The 25,034-nt window shown below is 49.6% G+C and overlaps 1 protein-coding gene across 3 annotated transcripts in view; it reads right to left on the bottom strand.

Moving 5' to 3' along the window:
- Positions 1-24,803, bottom strand: part of SYK (spleen associated tyrosine kinase) — an 82,451-nt gene extending 57,648 nt beyond the window's left edge. For 2 of the 3 annotated variants that reach the window (XM_042964482.1, XM_042964483.1), the window contains exon 1: positions 24,383-24,613. In XM_042964482.1, coding sequence (XP_042820416.1) covers positions 24,383-24,552 — 170 coding nt within the window. In that variant the 5' untranslated portion in view covers positions 24,553-24,613. Of the gene's footprint in view, positions 1-24,382; positions 24,614-24,733 lie in introns of those variants that run through there. The other variant, XM_042964484.1, reaches the window with a different exon arrangement.
- Between the last annotated feature and the right edge of the window lie 231 nt (positions 24,804-25,034).

The following is a 25,034-nucleotide window of genomic DNA, read 5'->3' as shown; positions in this document are numbered from 1 at the left end:
CACGAAGGAGAGAAACGCTAGAGGAATCTTAGCAGGATGGCAATTCCCGGCAGGGGGCTGGCAAGGCTGAGCAGATACAGTCTCCAGGTCAGCAGGGCCGGTGTGCAGGGTCAGGGTGCGGGCGCCAGCTCTCCTTGGGCCCTGTCGCAGGTCTCCTGGCAGACGGCCATCGCGCACCGGCGGGAGACATAACTTTCCACCTGTCTCGGGTTGCGACACGCATCTGCTGCGCACTCACGCCTCTGTGTCGTGAGCACGACTTTGGATTTCACACTCAAGGCTGTGCTGTCTCCCGGAACACCCAACATGGAGAGACACCCTGTCCCGACACCTGGAGCCGGAAGGAGTCGGTAGACGGTTTACTTAGGTGCGGCCAGGAGACTCACAGGGATGTGTCTGCAAAATTAACCGAAGCCGACTGCGCCCCAGACCTACAGGAGGGACAGCTCTGCGCAAAAAGCATCAGCATGCCACAGAGGATCGACCCGATTGAGCCGCAAAGAGCCTGGGTGTGCACCATTCGTGCCGTGAGAGGGACAGTGACCCAGATGGCAGGATAGCAAGGGGAGGCTCATAAGCACTCGCTCGCGGGGCGTCGGCTGACCTGCCCGCATCACGAAAGGTAGTGGTGCCCAAGTTCACAGACCTGGCATCGGGCTCCGGAGGTCAATGCCCTCCCAAAGGACACACAGGTAGTCACGGTAGAGCCAGGCTGGAGGCCAGCCCTTCCTGAGCTGCAGCCCTTGGAGGCCCTCTGAAAGACAGAGACCAAACTGAGGGTTGACGGAGGGAGGTGGGTGGGGGATGGGCTGGATGGGGGATGGGGACTAAGGAGGGCACTTGTGATGAGCACTGATGTTGTATACAAGTGATGAATCCCTGAAATCTACTCCTGAGACCAATATTGCACTCCCTGTTAACGAACTACGATATAAATTAAAAAAAAAAAAAAAAAGAAAAATTGAAAAACACCAAAAAGAGATACAAATGGAAAAGTCAAGGCCCCACTGGGACTTGCCGAATCACAGCTGTGGGGGCTGGGGCCCAGCGAGTCTGTGATTCCACAAGCTCAGGTCTCAGAACTCCAGCCCAGCAACACCATCCACGTAGCTGCAAAAGACAAAAATCGAAGTCCGGGCAGTACCCTCTCTTCTCTGTGTTGCCGGAAGCAACACATCAGTCAGTCTACCCATTTCACCGGCCACCCTTCCAAACACGCCCACCCTTCCAACAAAACCTGAGCGCTCCACTTCTCTGCTGTTGGTCCACCGCCATCCACCCTCTCATCTCAGGACCGACCAGCTGGCCCCCCCATCGCTCCCACTGGGCTCTCTCAGTGCAGAACCCTCAGATGCTCCCAGACCATCCAATCCCCCTCAAGGTAAACCGCATGCCTTTCTTTCGCAGCGCTGACCACAGTCCTGACTTCATATCCGAGCAGGAGTACTGGATGAATGCCTGCCTCCCTGAGCGCAGAGATGATATCTATACGTCTCTTTTACTTGTTTTTTAAATTAAAAAAAATTGTTTTAAGTTCATTTCTTTGAGAGAGACAGACAGCACGAGCGGGGAGGGGCAGACAGAGGCAGAGAGAGAGAGAGAATCCCAAAGCAGGCTCCGTGCTGCCCGCGCAGAGCCCGATTCAGGGCCCAAACCCACGAAACCCGGCGATCATGACCCGAGCCAAAACCAAGAGCTGGGTGCTTAATTTGCCTTAGCCACCCAGGCGCCCCTTCTTTTACTTTTGAAATAAACTTTAAATTTTAGGATGTATTTAGATTTACAGAAAAATTGCAAAGATAGTACAGAGTGTCCATATACCCCACCTTTCTCCTGTTAACATCTCATATGCCTCCGGTACACCTCTCGCTAGTGAACCAACAGAGACACATTATTGTTAACTAAAGCTCATACTTCATTCCTTTCTTTGGATTGCCTTCGTTTTTACCTAATGCCTTCTTTTTTATGTGCCAGGACCCCACCCAAGACACCACTCTGTATTTAGTTCTGATGCCTGCTCAGCCACCTGTGGACTGTGACATGTTCTCAGACCTTCCTTGTTTTAAATGACCTTGACAGTTTCAAGGGATACTGCTCAGGTAGTTTGTAGAACGTTCCTCACCTGAGTGGTCTGACGTTTGTCCCAGGGTTAGATCGCAGTTGGGTGTTTTGGGGGAGAGAGACCCCACAGGGGAAAGTGCCATCTGACCCATCAGATGGAGGGTACATGCTCTCAACATCACCTGTCACCGTTAATGTTAATCTTCACCATCTGGAAGAGTGGTGCCTGTTGGGTTTCTCCACTGTAAAATTGTTCCCCCACCCCCTCCCTTCCATCCCACTCCTTTTGGAAGGAAGAAACTCTGTGCAGCCCACACTTCGGGCGAGGGGAGGTATGTTCCACCTCCTTGAGGGCAGAGTATCTTCATAAGTTGTTTGGACTTCTTCTGCAGGGTAGACTTGTCTATTCCCCCCCCCCATTGTATTTATTCATTTAGTTGTGTACCCAAAACTACTTTATTCTGTTGCTCACACTGTTCTGGCATGGCCACTGGGTACCCTTCCAGCTGGCGCCTTTGTCCTTTTCAAATGGCTCTATCATTGTGGTTTTTGTTTTGTTGGGGGACATTTCCTTATTTCTGGCGCTAAAGATACCACAGGTGTCTCTAGTATGTTACCTACTCCACTCCTAGCCTATCATTTCTCTCTTCCTTGGGATTGAGAGTGGTATTCGAAACCAAGATCTGGGCACAAAATGTGTTCACTGCTACTAGGATGTCACTGTCTCTAGACCCTCTCAGATGACAGAGAAAGTATACATATAAGTATACCTAACCTGTATAGGTACACACATCTGAAGTATTTCTCTCTGTATATCCATCTGTATCTATGTTAACCTAAACATCAGGTCCTACTGTTATCTCCATCCCTCTGCTTCTACTTTCTGAAAGAGAAAATTGTTGAAAACTGATATAATTTCCTCCTTAAATGTATGATATATTTCATCAATGAAACCATATGAGCATGGTGCTTTTTGTTTTTCAGGTAGGGAGGAGGCTATTCATTATTGACTTAACTTGAAAAGAGTTTGCAACTTTCAGGAATTAGCCTATTTCGTATACACTGCCACATTTGTGAGGACAGAATTTTCCACAGTATTTGGTTATTGTCTCTTTGATGTGCACAGAATTAGCACTGATGATGTCTCTTTTATTTCTGATACCAGTAATTTGTGTCTTCTCTATTGTTTTCTTGTTCTCAATTTCAAGGATTTCTGCTCTTGTTTTAATTATTTCCTTTCTCCTTCTTGCTTTAGGCTTTATTTTCTCTTTTATTTTGCAGTTTTCCAAGGTAGAAGCACAGGTTGGTTATTGATTTTACATCTTCCTTTTATCTAACAGATGCATTTACCTCTATAAATTTCCTTCTAAGCACTATTTTGGCTGCATCCCACAAATTTTGATAAGGGGCATTTTTATTTTTATTCTGTGGGAAACACTTTTACATTTTCCTTTACACTTCTTCTTTGACCCACTAAGTATTTAGAAGTCTGTTGTTTAATTTAAAAGTATTTGGGGATTTTACAGAGGTCTGTTACTGATTTCTAGGTTAATTCCATTGTATCCTGAGAACACAATTTATATTATTTTATATTCACATAAATTACACATTATTTTCGATTTATACACATTACATAAGAACTTATGTTACCATACGTTTCCCAAGAACACTCTCTATCTTGATGAATGTTCCATGTGAGTTTGAGAAGAATGAGTATTTTTCTGTTGTTGGATTGAATATTTTATGAATGTTGAGTAGATCAACAGGGTGGAAGGTGGTGCTCAGGTCACATGTACCGTTATTGATTCTCTACCTACTTAGTCTATCAATTACTGACAGAAGGTGATGGAGATCTCCAACTACAACAAGGGATTTGCCTATTTTCTTTTCGGTGCTATCAGTGTTTGCCTTGTGTATTTTGATGTCCTTTGTTAAGTGCATACATGTTTAAAATTGTTCTATCTCTTTGGATAAGTGATCCCTTTATTGTTATGTAACACCCCTCTTTATCCCTGATGGTCCCATTTTCTGAAGCCTGTTTTATTGAAAATTAATATAGCTATTCCATCTTTATTTCTAGTGGTGCTAGCATGGACTATCTTTCTCCATTCCTTTAGTATTAATGCACATATGTCTCTACATTTAAGATAAGTTTTTTTTTTTTGTTTTTTGTTTTTGCAACGGGTGCGTCACATTTTTTGATCCACTCTTATAAACTCTGTACTTTAACTGGGGTACTTAGACCATCTGCATTAAAAGCAATTACTGATTTAATTGGATTGATATCTAACATGTTTGTAGCTTTTTTATTCATAGAATTTGCTCTTTACTCTCCTCTTTTTCTGCTTTCTCCAGTTTTAATCAAGCATCTTACATGATTCCATTGTAGATGCTCTCAGCATATCTTTTAAAAATTTTTAGTGTTGCCCGGGAGTTTATAATATACATTTAAAACCTAAATTTTAAATCAAACTTCCAAATGACACTATGCCACTTCACATACAGTAGAATTACCTCCTAACAGCATTCCTGTTCTTCCCTCTGAACATCTGTGACAATACCACCATTCATTTCACTCACACGTGAGAATCATTCTGTACACAGTTACTTGTACTACTTTAAATAAATACCTGCCTTTTAGATCAATGAAAAATAAGAAAATATTATATTTTACCTTCATTTTTTTCTTTGCTGATGCTCTTCCATTCTTCGGGCAGATCCAACTTTCAGATCTATACCTTTTGCCTTCTGTCTGAAAATTTTCTTTTACATTTTTTTTTGTAAGGCCAATCAGCTAGTGGCAAATTTTCTTAGCTTTTGTTTGTCCAAGAAAGTCCTTATTTCTCTTTTGCATTTGAAGGATATTTGAGCTGGATATAAAATTCTAGGTTGGCACTTGTGTTTTTTTTTTCTCTTTTAACATTTAAAGTATTTCGAAAGGGCAGTTCTGGTTTGCACGGTTTATGATAGAAAGTCTCCTATAAATAACTCTCACCCCCTGTTCCTCTGTGCTTAGGGTCTCCATCCCTCTCTGGCTTTTTTTCAAGATTTTCTGTCTCTAGTTTCTTTCTTTCTGTGAGTTTTCTGGATCTGTGTTGTGGATCTGTTGTGTGTTCTGGATCTGTATGTTCCCTTCTCTTTTAGTATGCCTAGTAATTTTTTTGCTGAAACCTGGAGTGTTTTGATTTTTTTTTTTGACAACCTGTTTTTTTGGTTGTTGAAAACCTAGACGTGTTGAATCAGGTAATATGAACTGAGGTGAATGGACTCGTAGTGTGAGGATTTACATTACCATCCTAGAATTTCTGTAGCTGCAGGTGCCAGACTTCACATTCTTCTGTGCCCTGTTTGTGTGTCCCCCATTGCCTTTGGGTTTCCCCTGAGCCCTCCTGCTCAGAAGAGTGCATGTCCTGTAGTTCTTTCCTCTGCCCGCCATCCACAGTTGTACCACACCCCACTGGAGGCAAGGCACGAAGGAAGGGGAGCACTCCTGGGGTACCTGGGGGGCTCAGTCAGTTGAGCATCTGACTTCAGCTCAGGTCGCGGTCTCTTGATTCATGGGTTTGAGCCCAGCGTCAGGGTCTGTGCTGACAGCTCAGAGCCTGGAGCCTGCTTTGGATTCCATGTCTCCCCCTCTCTCTGCCCTTCCCCACTTATTCTCTCTCTCTCTCTCTCTCTCTCTCTCTCTCTCTCAGAAATAAATAAACATTTAAATTTTTTTTAAAAAAAAGAAGGGGAGCATTCCATAACAGCACACTAACCCTCAGGCTCTCACTGAGCCAGGGCCATAAGGCTGTGATCTGCACAAGTGTTTTCTCCAGTGGTGTGGCTTCTTTTTTTCCCAAGCCCCACACTTTCTATCCTGCCTGCTGTTCCAGTAATTTACTTGAAGCCTAATCCCCATTAACCATGGGTGTGTGATATTTTTTTTTTTTTTTGTCCTTCAGGTGACATAAGACGTCAGGAGGGCACTGGAGTAGGAGGAATCCCTCTTTTTCAATGGGGACACAGTGGTGACAAGATCTTCTCCCTGGACAAGAGCCTGTTGTAGAGAAGGTTCTGGGTGCATTTAATTTTTTTTATTTACTTAAATAAATTTTTCACTATATTGTAAAATAGTTCATTTGTTTCAAAATCATGTCATCTACAAAAATAGTCAAATCCAACTTGGTTTTAAAAAATTATTACCCTAGGGGTACCTGGGTGGCTCAGTCAGTTAAGCATCCAACTTGAGCTCAGGTCATGAACTCATGATTGGTGAGTTCAAGCCCTGCGTTGGGCTCTGTGCTGATAGCTCAGAGCCTGGAGCCTGCTTCAGATTCTGTGTCTCCCTCTCTCTGCTCCTCCCCGACTCGTGCTGTCTGTCTCTCTCTCTCTGAAGTAAATATTAAGAAAAATTAAAAAAATTATTTCCCTATTTATACGAGAAAGAAACAAAATACAGCAATTCTCATGGTGTGTGGTAATGTCCTAAAAAATGACCCTGAACACTGAATTAGTGAATAGGAACCACTGCTTCTAGGGGAAGTACAGACTAGGTTCCTGGGGGTCTGTGGTCACACATTTCCATCAACTAATCAATGCACTGTCTTGTTCTTTTATAAGATGCTATATGTAAGTCTTAGATTCATCCTTTATCCATTTTTTCTTTTCTTTCCTTTTCTTTTCTTTCCTTTCCCTTTCCCTTTCCTTTCCTTTTCTTGTTTTTTTAAGTAGGCTTCCCACTGAGAGAGGAACCCACCACGAGGCTTGAACTCATGACCATGAGATCAAGACCTGAGCTGAGATCAGGGGTCCAATGCTTAACCGACTGAGCCACCCAGGCACCCCTCATCCTTTACCCATGTTGAGGGACTTCCAGAATATTCACAAGGGCATCCATGGTCACAAATGAGACAGAAAAGTACAGGTTATTGTAAAAATCAGTATGGCAGTAGATAGATACTAATATGTGCAAAATTTATACCTCAATTAGTCTTAGCTCCTGATAACTCCATCTTGCTGTATTTCTTGGCTCTAAAAAATTTCCTGGCATCTTCAAAACCATGGGTTTTACATACATGTATCAAAAAGAAGTCCATGGCCTGCGACAAGTCTGTCTGGTCTGCTAGAACAGATGTTCATATTTGCTGTAGACGAGCCACCAGGTAACACGGCAAGATCAGCATCATGTGCATAAATCAGTGCAGCAGAGTAAACGAGAGAATGAACGGCCTTTGCCCCAAAGGGCACCCGAGCTTGATTTGTCAGTCCTGCTGCTCCTTCACCAGCCCTCTGGTCTTGGGCAAATTACTGTCCACAAAAAGGACATAGCTTTCACCTTATTTGGAATGTTCTTTTAGGAGAAATAAGGGCAAAAAAATAGGTAAAATGGCAAAAAATGGCAACATTTGTTAATTATGAATGTGTTGGCACTTGTCTGTATTTGTAAATTTCCTTCCCAAAAGAGGGCTGTCAGGAAGAATAAATGAGGTCATGTCAGATCAAGACCTGGGGCTCCTGTTCTTCCTCCCCTCCCCTCCCCTCCCCTCCCCTCCCCTCCCCTCCCCTCCCCTCCCCTCCCCTCTCCTTTCTTTTCCTTTCCTTTCCTTTCCTTTCCTTTCCTTTCCTTTCCTTTCCTTTCTCCTTTCCTTTCCTCTTTTCTTTCTTTCTTTCTTTCTTTCTTTCTTTCTTTCTTTCTTTCTTTTTAATGTTTATTTACTTTTAGGGAGAGAGAGACAGAGTGTGAGCAGGGGAGGGGTAGAAAGAGAGAGGGAGACACAGAATCTGAAGCAGGCTCCAGGCCCTGAGCTGTCAGCACAGAGCTCAACGCGGGGCTCTAACCCACGAACCATGAGATCATGACCTGGGCCAAAGTTGGACCCTTCACCAACTGAGCCACACAGGCATCCCTCCCGTTCTTTCCTCCAGTCTGACCAGAAACAACCTGACTGCAGGGAAGGCTCTTGGCTACTGCTACAGCCCCAGCACCTAGTACTGTTCCTGGCTGGTGGCAAGTGGCCAATAAATCAATGTGCTGACCGGATCAAAGAGTCAGCCAGGCAAACAGCCTTGTTTGGCCATGTAGATCGGAGAGGCTGGCAGGAGCAAATAGCACCACACGAATTTTTTTGGTCATTAAGAATAGCTCGTCTGTGTATTCTTACCTGTTCCTGAAGAAACTTAACGAAAATGCCAAACACTCTAAGTTGCTCCGTAAGATAAGTATCAAAACATCAGGTAGTTTGCACGTTGACAGAGTGAAGAGGTCATGACCCCCTCCTCTCTGAATAACCCCAAACAAGAACAGGAAGAGAAAGGCCATGGAATTAGCAGACAAACTCTAACCCCAAATGACAACTTGGGGGGAGCAGAGCCCAATGCAGTGAAGGCTCATTCCCAGAGCACGAAGACCCTCAGGGCAGGTGGTCAAGGAAGGGACCCACCACAGACCTCAGACGAAGCCTGGAGAGCTGGGGCCCCCACAGCAGTGGGGGAGTCCACCATTTCTTAGGGTGGAGAGATTCTGAATGGCCAATTCTGAATTAAGCCAATTCCTCCTCCTCCTCTCTCTCTCTCTCTCAAACCAATACATAAACTTTAAAACAATAAAGGCGACCAGCAATAGGAGAGACAGGGGGCAGGCATATAAAGAACATTCCCTAGAACGGCCCAACGGGCTGACGACATCATGGCCACACGTATGGCTGTGGAATCAAAGGACTTCATGGAATGATCCCGCAGTTAAAGCAGTAGCTTGAACCGGAGACACGAAAGCTAGTGGAGGAGACGGGGAGGCAAGGACAGCCACCAGAAATAAGCCGGCAGAGGCAGGGGAAGCGGGAAAGAGAGCAGGCCCTCAGCTGTGAAGACAGCGATGGACAGAGTGGAGTCGCTCGAGGACGGTGAAAAGGCAAATCAACAAAACGTGAGGGAATGTAGCACGAGAACGGAAGAAGGACAACAGAGACCCCACAGACGCAAGATCAGCCTTCCTGAGCAGAGATGCTGGCCGAAGGGGTGGGACACATGTTCAGAGCTTTAACGAAAGTAAATTTCCAGAAACGAGAGGACCTTCTGCCTGGACTCTCTCACCCGGGAGCCTATCAGTGAGGAGGGGTGAATGATCTCAGCCGTCTCCCCGGCCGCCTTCCAGGCCCAAGGATGGGAGCCCGCCCCGAGGGACACGCGGGCCAGCTGGGCTGGGGGCTGGCGCGCTGTGGGCAGGGAGCTTTGGACGCCTCCCCCGAGAATCAGAAGGCCCGAGCAGGGCTGTCTACACCACCTTCTCGACACCTGCTTTGCGATCTCTCCGGGCGTTTCTGAGCGGTGCAGATGCCCTGCTCCCCCCACCCCCTGACACCAGCCCTGCCCTGTCTAGGTGTCCTCATGCACTGAGGCTATGCGGTCTGCCTTCCTGAGCAAGCTGGATTAGCACAACAAAGAAAGTTCTAGACCAGAACTGAGATTCTCCACCCTGACTACAGCTTAGAATAGCCTGGGTGATTCTTCTTTTTTTTTTTTTTAATAGTGCCTGGTGATGGAGTTCTAGCCCCAGATGACTCAGAAGCTCCAAGGCTGGGGCCCAGATGTCCGGACTGTTTGAGAGCTCTTCCTGGTGCCCCGCGCGGCCAGGCAGGGGTTGGGAGGCATCGCTGCTTTGGATGAAAGGTTTTGGAGCCCCACGCTGACGCAGACAGAGCCGGCCATGGGAGAGAGCAGTAACACGGCTGGGGAGGTAGAGGAAAGAATCCGCTTTGCTCCGAAATCTAACAAGGTGATGTGTAGGCGGCATCTGGGAAAAGGCGTGCAGCGAGGAGCATCTCACCCACATCGGCTCCGTGAACACAGCGATTCAGGTGAGGCACCTTGCCCTTGGCCGTCCCTGGTGGGGGGGGGGGGGGCGCATGCGTGTGGCCAGGCCTGCGAGCTAAATTTAGGAAACATGTGTTGCTAGGCTTCCTGACCACAGGCTGAATCATGAAAGGAAGTTCTAGAATTCCCAAACCCTTCCGAAATACTGCTTGCAGGCTGCCTTATCTCTGGCCAAGTTCAGCAGCACGGGAACCCCAGAAACAGACAAACTGCACAGACGGAGGGGGAGGCGGGGTGGGCGCCCCGCTGGGGCCGTCCCACCTGGCAGCATGGTCACCTGAGCAGTCCCCGGGTCCGCAGCCGCCGCCCCAGGATGCCCGCCTCGCATTCCAAATATTTTGAGAAAATGATGTTGGATTTTTTTTTTTTTAACCGCAGGGAAATGAACAAGTACAAAGGTTTTCTCCGTTACCTGAAAATCCTCTTGAACAAGAAACTAGTTTATTTTTCCAGAAACCATATCGAACCAAGAGTGCTTAACCCAAGGACACGTCAGTCAGTAACCTTCTCCAGGGTTTTGTGTGTGTGTATGTGTGTGTGTGTGTGTGTGTGTGTGTGCGTGCACTTGTGCGGGTGGCGTGTCCATGTGTGTATGCCCGTGTGGTGCGTGCATATGTGCGTATGCTTACGTGCACATGCCCGATGCGTGTGCTATATGCACGTGTGTGATGAGTGTTTTGGTGAACGCTTTTGTGTTGAGTAGGTGATGTCACTATTGCAGAGGAAAGGGCCAGGCCAGATCCTGTGGACAAGACTCGGGGGTCTCATCCGAAGGATGTGGGCGTCTTGGGGTCACTGTCACTTCGCAGGGTCAGAGCCATTTAAGGAAACGGGAGGCACCGTGCTCACAGGTGGAAAAGCGGCAAGGGTTCCAATCCACTCCCCACGGCAGCGGCCCTGGCAGCGGGGGTAGAAGCTTGTGTTCCCCTGACTCCAGGAAGGAACAGCTCGGAGTTCTAGACCTCGCTTCCATGAGGGAAAGGCTGTTCGACTCTGCCCCCCACTCGGAGTGACAAGCCACGTGTGGCTACTGACCTTAAAGTCTGGCTGAGGACCGATTTTCACATTTTATTTCCCTCTCGGTACTTGAAGCACACGTGGCCACACGTGGCCGGTGGCGGTGTAGGGAACGCACGTCTCTAGCTCCGAGGCAGGGAAGCTGCAGGAAGGCCTTCTGTCCTCCCCTGGGTCACGTGTCAGCGGTGGAGCAGGACGCAAGTGACAGGACTGTCGGGAATCATCTTAACAATTCACCTCCGGGAAGTGGGCTCCCAGTTCCTTCTTCCTCAGGACACATTTTACTCCCAGCACGTACACCAAACATCAAAAATGGACTGTACCCAAATCCCATGTGACGTGTCGAAATGTAAGGGACAGTCAGAGCCCGCCCGGCATACACGAAGGGAGGGTCCACGCTGGAAACACCACGCACGCAACTATGTCCACGATGTGGCTCCAGGCAGACACTTGAAAAGAGCATGACAGGGGCCAAAATGGTACCATGAGTGTTTTAGCGCCTCGGGGTAGGCGTGATGCCGTGACCCCGTGCGGAGGGGGTGTCCTTGTCCGACGACGGCACCGGAGAACAAGCACATCCCCTGGGTGTTTCTTGGTAAAACCCAGCAGGTTTCCCGAGCGCGACACCAGGGGATCGTTGGATTGCTTCGGAGTCAAGTGCCACCGTTGGGTAAGAGCCCCTCTTGTTTCTGCGACCCTCCCACCGTCTTCCAAAATCATTTTGCCCCTGAAAGAACCCCTTTCCCACAAGCCAGGCGAACAGAGGGCTCCATGATTTCCCTGGCCCGAGCCACCACCCTTTTGCAGGCAGCCTCCTCTCTGCAAGCCAGGCTGCTGGTGCTGGCTCGGTGCATCTCTGAGCCCCGCGAGCCCCGGGAGATGGCAACTTCAGCCTCGTTTTGGAGATGAGCTCACGGGAGCCTAAGAAGTTTCCATGAACGAAGGAATCCAGACCCACGTGCCTGGTACGCTTCTGCCAACCACGCCGCTCCCAGAGAGGGGCTCTAGGAGCGCTTCTGGGAACTGGGCATTTACAGGTCGATGCTGTGGTCCTAAAAGTTGGATTAGAAAGTATAAACGTGGGCGCACGGGAGGAGTCCTGGGGTGAGTATAGCACGGTGCCCCACGTGTGAGCATGGATGGACGGAATCAGCACCCAGAAGGGCACAGACGCAGACTGTCCCCAGATGGCCCACAGCCAGAGCAGCCCCCACGTCACCATCTGGCTGCAGCCAGTGAGGCCTCACAGCCAAGCCACAGACGCCCAGAAACCATGGCCCCAGCTCTCATGAGAAGAAACCACCCCCACTAAGTACAGGGTTCTAGAACCATGCTAACCAGTCATCTTGAAAACGGAAACCGTGCAGGGGCCCTGGGGGGGGGGGCTCAGTCGGTTGAGCATCTGACTTTGGCTCAGGTCACGATCTCAAGGTTCGTGAGTTCGAGCCCCGCGTCGGGCTCTGTGCGGACAGCTCGGAGCCTGGAGCCTGCTTTGGATTCTCTGTGTGTGTGTCTCTCTTTCTGACCCTCCCCGGCTCACTCTCTCTGTTTTAATGGAAGCCGTGCAAGGCCCTCGCGTGGAGAGTGCCAGCTTTTCTATCAGTCTGGGGCGTCCGTTCCTTCTCTGAGAATCACTTCGTGTGTGTTTACCTCCTACAGGTCAGACAGTCGTGCAGGGAGCACACGGGCTTTCTGGCTCACACCCCTTGTCCCCCAACTCCAGACGCGCGGACCTCGTGGCGCAAGTTCGGAATGGAGGGGGTGTCCGCGGTGTGACAGCGGGTGAGCCCTCCGGCCCTCTGCCTCCCTCCCTTTCTCACACGCGTGTACACGCAGGGGCACACCATTCTAACGCGCCCAGAATCTCTGCCATCAAAGGCACACAGGGCTGCCGTTATACGCGGTGCACCAATAAACTCGAATTTGATGGCAGGTGCACTAGGCTTTGACGACGTGCCTGTGGGCCATGAAGTGCTACGAACTGGTTCTCAACCTCGGCTGCTGCACTTGCCTGGGGAAGGGGCGGGAGCTTTCGTGAACGTCCAGAGGCACGGTCACCCGCCAGACGGCGTCCCAAACAATCCGTGCGGGCACCTGCGGGTGAGCCGAGCCTGGGTCACGGCCGGCGGCACAGGGCGGGGGTCCGGCCAACCTCTGCAGGTCCCCCTCTTCGTTTGGACACGGGCGTCCAGACAGTCCTGCAGAAGGTTCTGCTCTGAGTGAGCTCTCCTCCAGGCTCGTCCTATCGCTGTTCTCTCTCCCAAGCACACCTGCTCATTTTATTATGATCGCCGTAGATGCCAAAACCTCCTGTCTGCAGAGGGAAAAGGTGCATTTCACTGTTTCCAAACCGATGTTACTGCCCTCCCCAGGTCAGCTGCTGATCACAGTTTGGGGCCTTCGCTTTCAGAACCCTCAGCATATTTTCACGCGTGCGCGCACACACACACACACACACACACACACACTTGTAGAGGCAGACTCGTGTGTGTATGTAGTGACTAACGTGGCCCACGTCCGTCCATGCATGAACGTGTTGTGAAAAATATAGAGTGATATACTACACGCTGCTTTTCCACCGACGGTACCTTGGACATCTTTCTATTTTGGTTTACGAAGATTCCACATTTCAAAAAGAATTTTTTTAATGTTTATTTTTGAGAGAGAGAGACACGCAGTGCAAGCAGGGGAGGGGCAGAGAGAGAGGGAGACACAGAATCCGAAACAGACTCCAGGGTCCGAGCAGGGCTCGCACAAGATGCCACATTTTTCAAAAGACCGCCGCAAGGGATGACGATGCAGGGACAGACCAGCATTTATTCAACCAGCTCCCCTTCCTGATCCGTATTTCTTTCTTTCCTTTCCTGTTGTTGTTGTTGTTTTTTTTTTTGCTATTACAAAACGAACCGTTGCAACGAATTGCTGTATGCGTATACATTGCTTCACTTCTGTCGATTTATATGTGTAGTAAGTTCCCCAAAGTGACGCTATTGAGCTAAAGCACATGCACACTTTAAGTTTCGGAAGACGACGCCCGACCGCCCTGCCAGTGCTCACCTGTGCCAGCGTCCTGTCCTCCCCACACCGGTCACAGAGCTAACCCTTCAGTCAACACTCACTGCAGACACGCAGGGCATGTCCATGCACTTTTCCTTCGCTTTTTTTAACTGCTTGTTCGTTTCCTTGACTGAGGTTTCTACCGGACTGTGTTCATTTTTCTCGTTGACTGGAAGGAACTCACTGCGTATCAAGGCTATCAGGCCCACACCTCAGGCATTGCATGTAAATATATGTCACGGGGTTTTTTTTTTTTGCCACTTATTTATATATTTTTTCATACCTACAGGGACTTGCTTAAAATTTTAGGAAATCATACTCATTCACCTTTTTCTTGGTTTTGTATTTTCTATCCTATTTAGAAAGGCCTTCTTCACACCATAATTATTTAAAAATGCACCTGAGTTTTTCTTTTAGTCCTTCTACTATCTTCCTGCCATATATATATAAATATATATATAAATATATATATAAATATATATATAAATATATATATAAAATATATATATAAATATATATAAATATATATAAATATATATAAAAAATATATATATATACATTATTTTTTTGAGAGAGAGAGAGAAAGTGAGCAGAGGAAGGACAGAGAGAGACAGAATCCAAAGCAGGCTCTAGGCTCCAAGTTGTCAGCACAGAGCCCAACGCGGGGCTCGAACCCACGCACTGCGAGCATCATGACCTGAGCGGAAGTCAGATGCTTAACCGACTGAGTCACTGAGGCGCCCCTCCTGCTGTTCTATTTTTATTCTTTGCTCAGCCTGGAACTTATTTTGGTATAAAAAGTAAAGCTTTCCCAAGAACACTAATACCCCATGTCCCCTTCCTGGATGGGAGATGTGCCTCGTGCCTCCCAGGACCATCCCACGTGTAATTCGGGCTGGTTTCTCCACTATCCCCTGCACCTGTGCCCTTACACCTGTGGCTCCTGTCTCTCCTTTCCACCCCCGTTTTGCATTGTGTCCCTAAGTTTCTTTTTTCTCTTTTCTTTTCTTTTCTTTTCTTTCTTTTCTTTCTTTCTTTCTTTCTTTCTTTCTTTCTTTCTTTCTTTCTTTCTTTTTGCGAATCTCAAGGTGGAAGAAAAATGGTAACTTAGGCATTTCAACTTGCTTAGCTTTGTTTGGTGCATGTGGACACAATGTTCTGGAACCATCTGTCTGCAACACGCACCTCAGGTGGCTCCCACGCCTCTCCGAGGCCAGGCCCGGAGAGTCCCCTCGTGCTCTTGACCCCAGCGTACAAGGCCACCGTGATGAGGGGCCAGACTTCACTTGACCCCCTGTGATGACTGACCCGACATGTCCCACAGATTCCTATGTTGAGGTTCTGAACCCCCAGCACCCAGAATGAGACTTTATTTGGAAACAGTCTGTACAGGGGTGATTACGTTCGCATGAAGCCATTATGGAGGGCCCTATCCAATGTGACTGGTTTCCTCATAAAAAGGGGAAATTAAGACACAGACACACACCCAGAGGGAAGAAGGAGTGAGGACACAGGGAGAGGACACCATCCACAAGCCAAAGACGCAGGCCCGGGACAAACCCTTCCTGCAGGCACTCTGGTCTCAGACCTCTGGCCTCCAGAACTGTTTAAAACCACCACCTTTCGCCTCCTCTGTTTGGGCAACCGTAGCAAAGGAATGCCACTCCTCTCTCGATGGATGCCGATCCGATTTCCAGAGTCTTCTTAGAAGAGATAAGCCAGGACTACCTGGCCGCCGTGTCTTTGCAGAGACTGGCGGCTCCTTCGCGGGCACCCTGCCTGACGTTCTGCCTCTTTTCTAGGGTGCACGCTCTCACGGCAGACGACTGTGTCACAAATGTGGCCACCATCGGACAACACGGAGCCGGAAAACGTCCTTTCTCGCCTGCTCTGTTCCATCCGTCAGGACACCTCGCACTTTCCCTCCCCACGCTCGTGGCGATTCCTCCCCTTGTGGGGCAGCCTGGGGCATAGACCGCGGCTTGGCGGGCCCCTTCGGACAAGCTTCCACGTGGCTCCAGTTCATGCTGACGGTGAACTTAGAAGTGAGTTTACCGTGTGTCGAAAAGAGACAAAACGTAAAATCATCAGATGTTTGCATATTAACCCCTCATTGATTCAGGACTTTTTGGTCCAACTCCTACTGAGTGAGCTTAATTTCCCAACACAAAGCTATAAAGATAGAAACAGCACGGCCCCCTGCGCTCATGCTCTCCCTCTGCCTTCTTGGGTCTCCTCGTGTCCAGGACAGGACCCCACGTCCCCTCACTATGCACGGCAGCAGATCCCTTGTCGGAGCAGCAGGTGACAGTCGCAGTTCTGGACTCCCAACACAGCCGTTTGAGGCTTTGCAATGCAGGAACACCCCTGAGCAGCTGGACAAGTCACGTCAGCTCTCTGGGCCTGACTGCTTCTCAGCAGGTGAATCCGATGGTCCCCCGGGTCCCTTGCATTTTAACACCCCGTGCATCCTTAAACGTGCGTCTGCGAAAGTTACGCTTCCGGGCTGGCCACGTTCCAATAATCAGCATGGACGCCACAGCTCAGCCCTCTGCTGGGACACACTCCCTGCCTGAGCTCCAGGCTGCCTGGCCCCGCTCCCAGGGCCACAGGCCACACCGAAGGAGCCCCAGGCCTGTCATCCAGCCCTGCCCTGGCGTGCTCCTCTCCTTCCTCCTCCTCGCTGTCACGTCCTCACATAGCTATGACCATCAGCTGATTGGGGTGGCTAACAACAAAAAAAGGAAGTGGTGAGTTCCTCTTTGAGCGTACGCAGCAGCTACAGAGGCAGAGAAAGGAAAGAAACACCATTAAAACTGTCACGCAGACTCTGAGTCCATGACCGTGATAGGAGTAAAGGCGGCCCGCTGCTGGCAGATGGCAAGCCCCTGCCATGGCCAAGAGACAGAGCAAGATGGGCCGAGCCCGAGGGCGGAAACCACAGTCCACGTGCAGGCAGGGAGCAGGGGCAGGCTGGGAGCTGGGAGAAGGCCCAAGGGCATGGTGTCCGGGGAATGCCAGAGCCTTGGGTGGGGGGGGGAGCAGAGCAACGAGGCGGCCCAACCCCCTCCAGCCCCTCTTCCCTGCTGAGCAGTCTCTGCAGGAAAGACACGCATTCAGAGAGGCAGGGCACGACCACATCCGAGAAGGACAGAGCGCCCCTGCACCCCACACGCTGGTGCCTGCCTCCCCCTGCCCCGTGCATACCTCACCCCTCCTATCTCACGGGGACAGGCTAGGAAAGAGCCACAGAACAAACGCGGACTCAGAAGACGAACTCCTAGGCCACCTTGCGGGGGGGAAAAAAAGACCAGCCACATCCTAGGATCACCAAGCACAGCAGGAAAGCTCACCCTGCATACAGGAGAGGCACAAAATGAGCCAACAGATGAGCCCATGCCAAAGGAAGACAGAGGCCACACAGCAAGAAGAGAATGTCCACACTGGAACCCGTAAGAAACACCACAAACACTGAAGGTATCATTAAAAAAATAAAGGATTGACTATATTCCTTGGAAACTAACCACCTGCTTGCTGCAATATAAGAGCTTCGATAGATGGATTTGATAACAGGATGGACAGGGCGAAGATCTTTCTCGAGCCACTTGATGGTTCTGTGAAACACAATTCAAAGGGCAAAAGAGGGGGGAAACAAGAATGAAGAAGTGCATTCACTGCAGCTTTGTTTATAATGTCAAAAATTAGGCGGCCAGCTAGCTCGGTTGGTTAGAGGCGATGTGCTAATAATCAAATATCAAAAATTAGCGGGGGGGGGGGAACCCTGAATGTCTATCAGTAAATGATCACATTTTCCAATCTGTGGAATAAAACACAATGATCACGGATAGGAAGACCTCTTCACTCTTCGGCATGTTGTCGATTAAAACAAGAAAGTTGCAGAATGATACTGGTGCTAAGAACCACACGCACACACACACACACACACACACACACACACACACACGCTCAGAGGACCGAAGGCTGGAGGCAAACACACTAGGCTGCCCTCCCCACAGAGGGTGCTGGTCACACAGGGGTTACTGGTCCCGGTCTTTTCTGAATTTCTCCCTGATGGACACATACCCGTGCATGTTCTGCATTTACCACCTTAGAAAACGCTAGAAGGTTCTCCCAACTTGGAGGTCAGAGAAACTTAAAAATGCCAGAAGGTTCTCCCAACCAGGAGGTCAGAGAAACTAACTTCAGAAATAGTATTTGGGGGCGCACCTGGGTGACTCAGTCAGTTAAGCGTCTGACTCTTGATTTCGGCTCAGGTCATGATCCCGGGGTGGCGGGATCGAGCCCCACACCAGGTTCCATGCCGAGCGTGGAGCCTGCTTAGGATTCTCTCTCTCTCTCCCTCTGCTGCTCTGCTCTCTTGCTCTCTCTCAAATAAAAAAATAAATTACTAACGAAATTGTGCTTATTCACCCGCGACCCATTTGGGAGTGCTATTATTAGTCTTGCCTCAGACTGTAGGAACACATTCCTAGAGCCGGCCTCGTGGGAGTGGCCGTGGTGGTCATCTGAGTCCCAACCACGGGCCAGGTATGGAGGCTACCCACGTGGCTCCGTGGTACATCTCAGTGAACCCCCCTGTGGTCGTTCTATTCACAGAGATCGAAACAAAAGCTTAAAAACAATGAGACTTGAACCGAGAGGAACTTTGGACCCCTACCTACCCTCAACCGCTGCTGATAAAAATACTCAGTGGCCGTGACTCTGAGGCATCATAGCAATCAAGTGATCCAAACATTCTCAACACTTGAGGTTAAGATAACCACAGCATTCTGCCTCCACCCAAGCAAAGCCTGAGATCTTGTAAAGGGGCGGCAGGAGGCCGCCAATCATTTCACAAAGGGGACCCAGGAGCCCCGATCCCCAGGATGCTCAAGGAACCAACGCATCCCACGGCCACGGACGTGTGAGAGTGCCGGCAGGTGCCCTCCCCACACACGTCCCCTGTACCACTGCTCCACACCCATGACAGCGACCTGCCTGCTCGACCATATCCCATCCGACACCGCACGACTTGGGCAAAGAAAGCTTCCCTGGGAACACCATTTAAGGTCACATGGCACCTGTTTCGGGACCAAGGGATCCAGACCAGGCATCTGAAAAAAGTGCCGTGGGCTCCCCATTCCCAGGAAAATACATATATGCTCATCAACTGGATAATAAAACATCAGTGTCAGAGCCAATACAGAGGTGGTGTGGAGACTGACCTAAAATGTAGACGACAACTATCACATTGGAGTTACGACATATATTATCTCATCGTATATACATATTCATTATATATTACATATGTATACGTGTAATATATAACATATATCATATATATGTATGAAATGCATGATAGAAATAAAATTTCCAAGGAAATCTTTTCCACAATTATGATGAGGGATTTATAATGGGTAAACTGTATGTGACACTGGTAAGAGGTGTGTTAAGACCCCAAACGGTAGAGCAAAGGTCTGACAGACACTTTGTAGAAAATTTATTTAGTCAACCACCTTCCCACCGCAGGCTTCTGATATGCGTGTGGCGGGGCTGAAGAAAAACCATCAGACTCTGGCGAGAACGAGAAAGGCTCCAGGAAAAAAGAAAAGTGGAACTGATCGATTGCTTGGTATATTTGACACAGTGAGAAAGCAAGGGGGGTGCGGTGAGTTTTGTGTCGGAGAGTTGGGGAGACCATTGTAACAGGCACAGAGCCAACCGGGAGAACACAAAAGCAATAGTTTGCCCAGGAAAAACAACCAAGGGCAATAAACTGGAACTATATCGCACACCTTGCTTTAGCAGTAAGTATCATCACAATAAATACCAAATAGGCTTCTTCACCCCAAATGTCAGCACGACTGTCATGGGTGGTGGTCTAGGAAGGCCCAGGGCTCCCTTCTCACAGCAGAAAGTTGGCAGACACAGTCTAGAACTGATACATCAAAACCAAAGAACAAATGAGCCTATTGTCAGGAAACGCGGTGGAAAGTTCTAGAAGAAATAGCCAAAAAGATGAAAAGGATTGCTTTGGGGAACAGCACTAGAGGGTGGGAACGTACTGCTATAAACGAGAATTTAATAAAAATCAAACTCAACTCTAGTCACACCTAAACTGTGACAAGTCGGCAGAAACAGCGTTAAGAAATTATCAGACGGACCAGAGCAGAATGAAGATTTCCCAGTTCTGACAAACAGCTGTAGTGGGACAGTGAAGGTCACACGTTGGACATTCAGATGCCCTTTGCAGCCCACGCACAGCATAGACAAACAAGCCAATATCTAAATGGTGGCTCTTCCCAAAACTAGGCTCTGGGCCCTCGGCCATCCCTCCCCACTCTGCCCACTGACTGTCCTGACCACGCCTGGGCCTGGGCCTCTCTTACCCTGACACCAGCCTTGGGGTGCTGTTGCTGGCTCAGCCTGAGTCCAGATGAAGCCTCTCTCATCCAGCGGGCCAAGCAGGGAGCTCCGGGCCCTTCTGTCCCAGACCCCCGCCAGGGCTCCAGCACAGCACGGAGGGGTGGTGCCTTCTCCGGCTTCAGGAGCCAGGACCCCAGTGTCAGAGCAGGTACCCCAGGCCAGTGGATGCTACTCACCAGATACCATCTGTCACAGAAGCTGTTGCCCACCCTCCTTAGGAACTGGGGCGTCACTGCTCTCCCCTCACTACTTACCTCTTCCTCCCACCAGCAGCCCTTGGTAGCCTCCAGAAACCATTTCTGGTGGTTTCCAGAAATGGAAGAATCAAGATAGAGTCATTTTTGATTTGTTAAACCCACTGTAATACGACCCCAAATAGTCTTTTTCCTACTGGTATCTTTGGCCTTGGCTAATTGTGACTGTGATTCCAATCCAACCACCTTTCAAGATTCATCGGGCAAAACTTACATAATTAAAGGTCAAAGGCAGCGCCAACGGACGCAAGCTAACACTCTGTCAGGCAAAACTGCAAGCTCATAGAACGTGTCCCTGCTATTAGGTCATCGAAATGAATGAATGAAGTTTTCCTTGAATATACGCTCTAGTTTTGTATTAATCTTCCCACAATGCCTCGGTCAAAAGCAAGACAAAACAAAAATCTATTTGCCAAGTGACAAAGATCAACTTGAGACAATGTCAAGTCCAAGGAGAAAAAACAAAAGTTCAGCATGTGACCATTTAAAAAAAAAATTCTCGGGGCGCCTGGGTGGCTCAGTCGGTTAAGCGTCTGACTTCAGCTCAGGTCACGATCTCGCGGTCCATGAGTTAGAGCCCCGCGTCCGGCTCTGGGCTGACGGCTCAGAGCCTGGAGCCTGCTTCGGATTCTGTGTCTCCCTCTCTCCCTGCCCCTCCCCCGCTCATGCTCTGTCTCTCTCTCTCTTAAAAATAAACATTAAAAAAAAAACAGAAATGGAATAAAATGTCGAAACTTGCGATTGGGGGAGGGAGGTGAGGGGAAAGGAGGTGAGGATCCCGGGCCGTTGGAAAAAAAAAAAAATCTATACAGTGACAGTTGAGAAAGCAAAAATTAGCTTGGATTGTAAAAGTGCCCTGCCATCCTTCAGGCGCAGATAAGGGACAGAGAGCGAGCCAGCTGTGAAGAGAACAGGAAACACACTTCAGCGACACAGGGTGGCCGCACTGTGTGTTCTCGCTCTAACATCATCGGCTGCCAGAATACTTGCTGTTGGAGAACGGTTTATCAGCAAGGCTGAAACGTCCTCTTCTCCCTTGGATCTACACCGTGAGAGCTATCGCTGAAACTTCAGCTCGGTCTTGCTGTTTCAGGCTTCCCGAAAAGGGGAAACTGCCCATTGAATTGCAGGAGATGTGAGTTACTGGACAGTAGAAATGCAATTTATTTTCAAAAGTAAACGGTAGCACCAAGGAGGCTCGTAGGGTCCCTGAGTCCTAACGCGAAAACGCTCTGAAAAACACGGTCTTGAGGTAAGTTTTAGGGAACCTCGCTTAGTGACAACATCTGCCCTAGACGGACACACGGCTATTTATAGTCTGTTTATTCCACTGGGGCAGACGAGTCAGTCTGTTGGTGCAGACAGCCGAACGGGTAAGATTACAAGGTGCTGTCCAGCGGAGTCGCCAACATGGCGGCAGCGTGCACACAGACCTTTCTAGATTCGGAGAAACCTTTTGCTCAGTGCTGACCGTGAGATTCCAAAGTTGAATTCTAAATTGCGGAAAATCCAGGATTCCAAAACATACCTTAGCACAAGGGTTTTGGAGAATAATTACGGACACGCTGTGTGCTGCATGAGTGACACCCTACAAAGAAGTCTTTGGTGTAAAAACAGAGAAATCAGAGGTGCCTGGGTGGCTCAGTTGCTTAAGTGTCTGACTCTTGACTTCGGCTCAGGTCATGATCTCGCAGTTTGTGAGTTTGAGCCCCGCATCGGACTTCACACTGAGTAGGGGGCCTGCTTGAGATTCTCATTCTCTGTCTCTGGCTCTGTCTCTGCCCCTCCCCTGCTTGTGCTCTCTCAAAATAAATAAATACATATTAAAACTAAAAAAACCAACAACAACAACAGAGAAATCAGGGGCACCTGCGTGGCTAGTCGGCTAAGCATCTGACTTCGCCTCGGGTCATGATCTCATGGTCCTGGGTTCCAGCCCTGTGTTCGGCTCTGGGCCGACAGCTTGGAGCCTGGAGCCCTGTTTCGGATTCTGTGTCTCCCTCCCTGTCTGCCCCTCCCTGCTCATGCTCTGTCTCTATCTCTCAAAAATAAATAACATTAAAAAAATATAAAATAGGGGCGCCTGGGTGGCTCAGTCGGTTGAGCGTCCGACTTCAGCTCAGGTCACGATCTTGCGGTCCGTGAGTTCAAGCCCCGCACCGGGCTCTGGGCTGACGGCTCAGAGCCTGGAGCCTGCTTCCGATTCTGTGTCTCCCTCTCTCTCTGCCCCTCCCCCGTTCATGCTCTGTCTCTCTCTGTCTCAAAAATTAATAAACGTTAAAAGAAATTAAAAAAAAATATAAAAGAAAAAAACAGAGAAATCAGACCTGCACTTAGATTTTTCAATATGAGCCTGGAGAAGGCTAACGTGAGTTGTCTCTGAGACAAAGATCTAGCAATAAAATTATCTTTCCATCATTCCGTTTCAGGAAAGGTAAACACCTAAAATATACACCTCATTGTTTATCCTAGCTTCCAACATTAAAAACTTTCCACTTATTAAGACTGCTTATAAAATCCTCCATATGGAGGTATACCACATACAGAGAATACAAACCAATTTCTATTTCGCTGCAACATTTCTCTAAATACACCCAAGGTATGATGTAGATGGAACATGACTTGATAAAGTAATTTTAACAGCCAAGATTTCTCATTTAAAACACCTAATGACTCTATAAGTTAAAAAAAATTTTTTTTTGAACGTTTATTTATTTTTGAGAGACAGAGTGAGACAGAGCATGAACAGAGGAGGGGCAGAGAGAGAGAGGGAGGCACAGAATCCAAAGCAGGCTCCAGGTTCCGAGCTGTCAGCCCAGAGCCCGAGGCAGGGCTGTAACCCATGAACCGTGAGATCGTGACCTGAGCCGAAGTCCCATCCTTAACCAACGGTGCCACCCGGGCACCCCATAACTCTACAAGTTTTAAAACGTTTTAGCTCTAGGACAAATGTATTCATGCACTGTCTGGACTTTTTTGGGGGGCAGGGGTGGGAGTGGGGGTGGTGGGCACACCAATGAATTTAATTGCATTTCACTGACACGCTGCCTGTGTAGGTGGCAGCGACGGATCTGTTCTTACTAAAACGAAGACTTCAGAGGCTAGAACCATCTCCATTTCTTCCGGGAATTCCAAGTCCTCACAAGAGGAACTCCGTTTTCCCTAGAAGATTCAGGAATGGACATTTCCCACTCCTTCCTACTCAGGGGCAGGCTTTCAGGGTGCAAGGAAACGAACAGCTAACTTATGCTGAAGTTTTGCGGGGGATCAGTGGAACCTTTGGTGATTCAGGCAAACTCAGAAACACAACTTGCACCAGCCTGCAACGGAAAAAGATTCCCACTGCCCCTTCTAGGATGACCGTCTCTCTGGTTCTCCAACATTCGAAAACACCCAGAACCGAATCCCCTTTGCAGTCACGGAGGGCTTAAGGTTTTGGAGCCACGTTGCCAAGACCGTGTTTAACGCAAACCTACGCTGTCCTACAGAGAACGTCCTTTCCTTCTCCGAGTCACTGACTGGCTAAGGAAGCTACTTCACCATGAAAATGTGTCGAAAGGCGCGATCCTGCCGAATTTCAGCGGCGGCTCAGAAAGTTTCACGTTTTTACGCAACTGCCCTTTCTTTCCGTAGGAAAAGCCGCGTATGCGTTAAGCACCCCCCCCCCCCCCCCCGCCCCGCGGGCATGTGAGCATCCGCCCTGGGATACATACACACGGTGGAATTTTCCAGTGACTGCGGAGACGGCCCAACGAAAGCGTGCGCCTCCCGCCCGGGTCCCCCGCGCCCGCGGCTTCCGCACCCCGGTCGCCCGGCCCCCGACGCACCCGGTTGAGCGGGGGGAGGTAGGGATCCAGCACCCGCCCGTTTTAACTCCGAACATTCGGACTGCCCTCGATTTTCACAGGCCGAGGGCCCCCGGCGCGCACCTGCCCCGCCGGGTGCCGGGGCGCAGACCCCGGCCCGGGGGGTGGGGGTGGGCAAGGAGCGCATCCCCCCCGGCGCGCTGGTGCCCGCGGGCGCCGCGTCCACGCTGCCGGGCCCAGAGCGCGCCGCACACCTACCTGTGCCAGGTGAGCCGAGGGCGGGGAGCGGGGCGCGGGGCCGGGGCGGCTCGGGGCGCAGCGCGGGGCCGCCCGCTCCTCCTCGCTCCTCCGGCCGCTGGAGTCGCCTCAGCCGCCCAGCGCGAGGCGCTTCCTCATTTTCGGCAACTTCCTTAACGCGCCCGGGCAGGCCCCGCACTTCCTCCTGGCCGCCGCGCCCCAGCGCCCCGGGCCCGCCCAGCAGCCCGTGCGCCCCAGTGCCTTCGCGCCCGGGGCCCGCCCCGAGAGTCCGCCCCGACCGACCCCGCGCCCCCCCCGACCC

The sequence above is a fragment of the Panthera tigris genome, chromosome D4 (assembly GCF_018350195.1).
Source record: "Panthera tigris isolate Pti1 chromosome D4, P.tigris_Pti1_mat1.1, whole genome shotgun sequence".
Taxonomy (NCBI): Eukaryota; Metazoa; Chordata; class Mammalia; order Carnivora; family Felidae; genus Panthera; species Panthera tigris.
The sequence above is the reverse complement of the archived record's forward strand: the minus strand, read 5'-3'. Positions and strand labels throughout refer to the sequence as shown.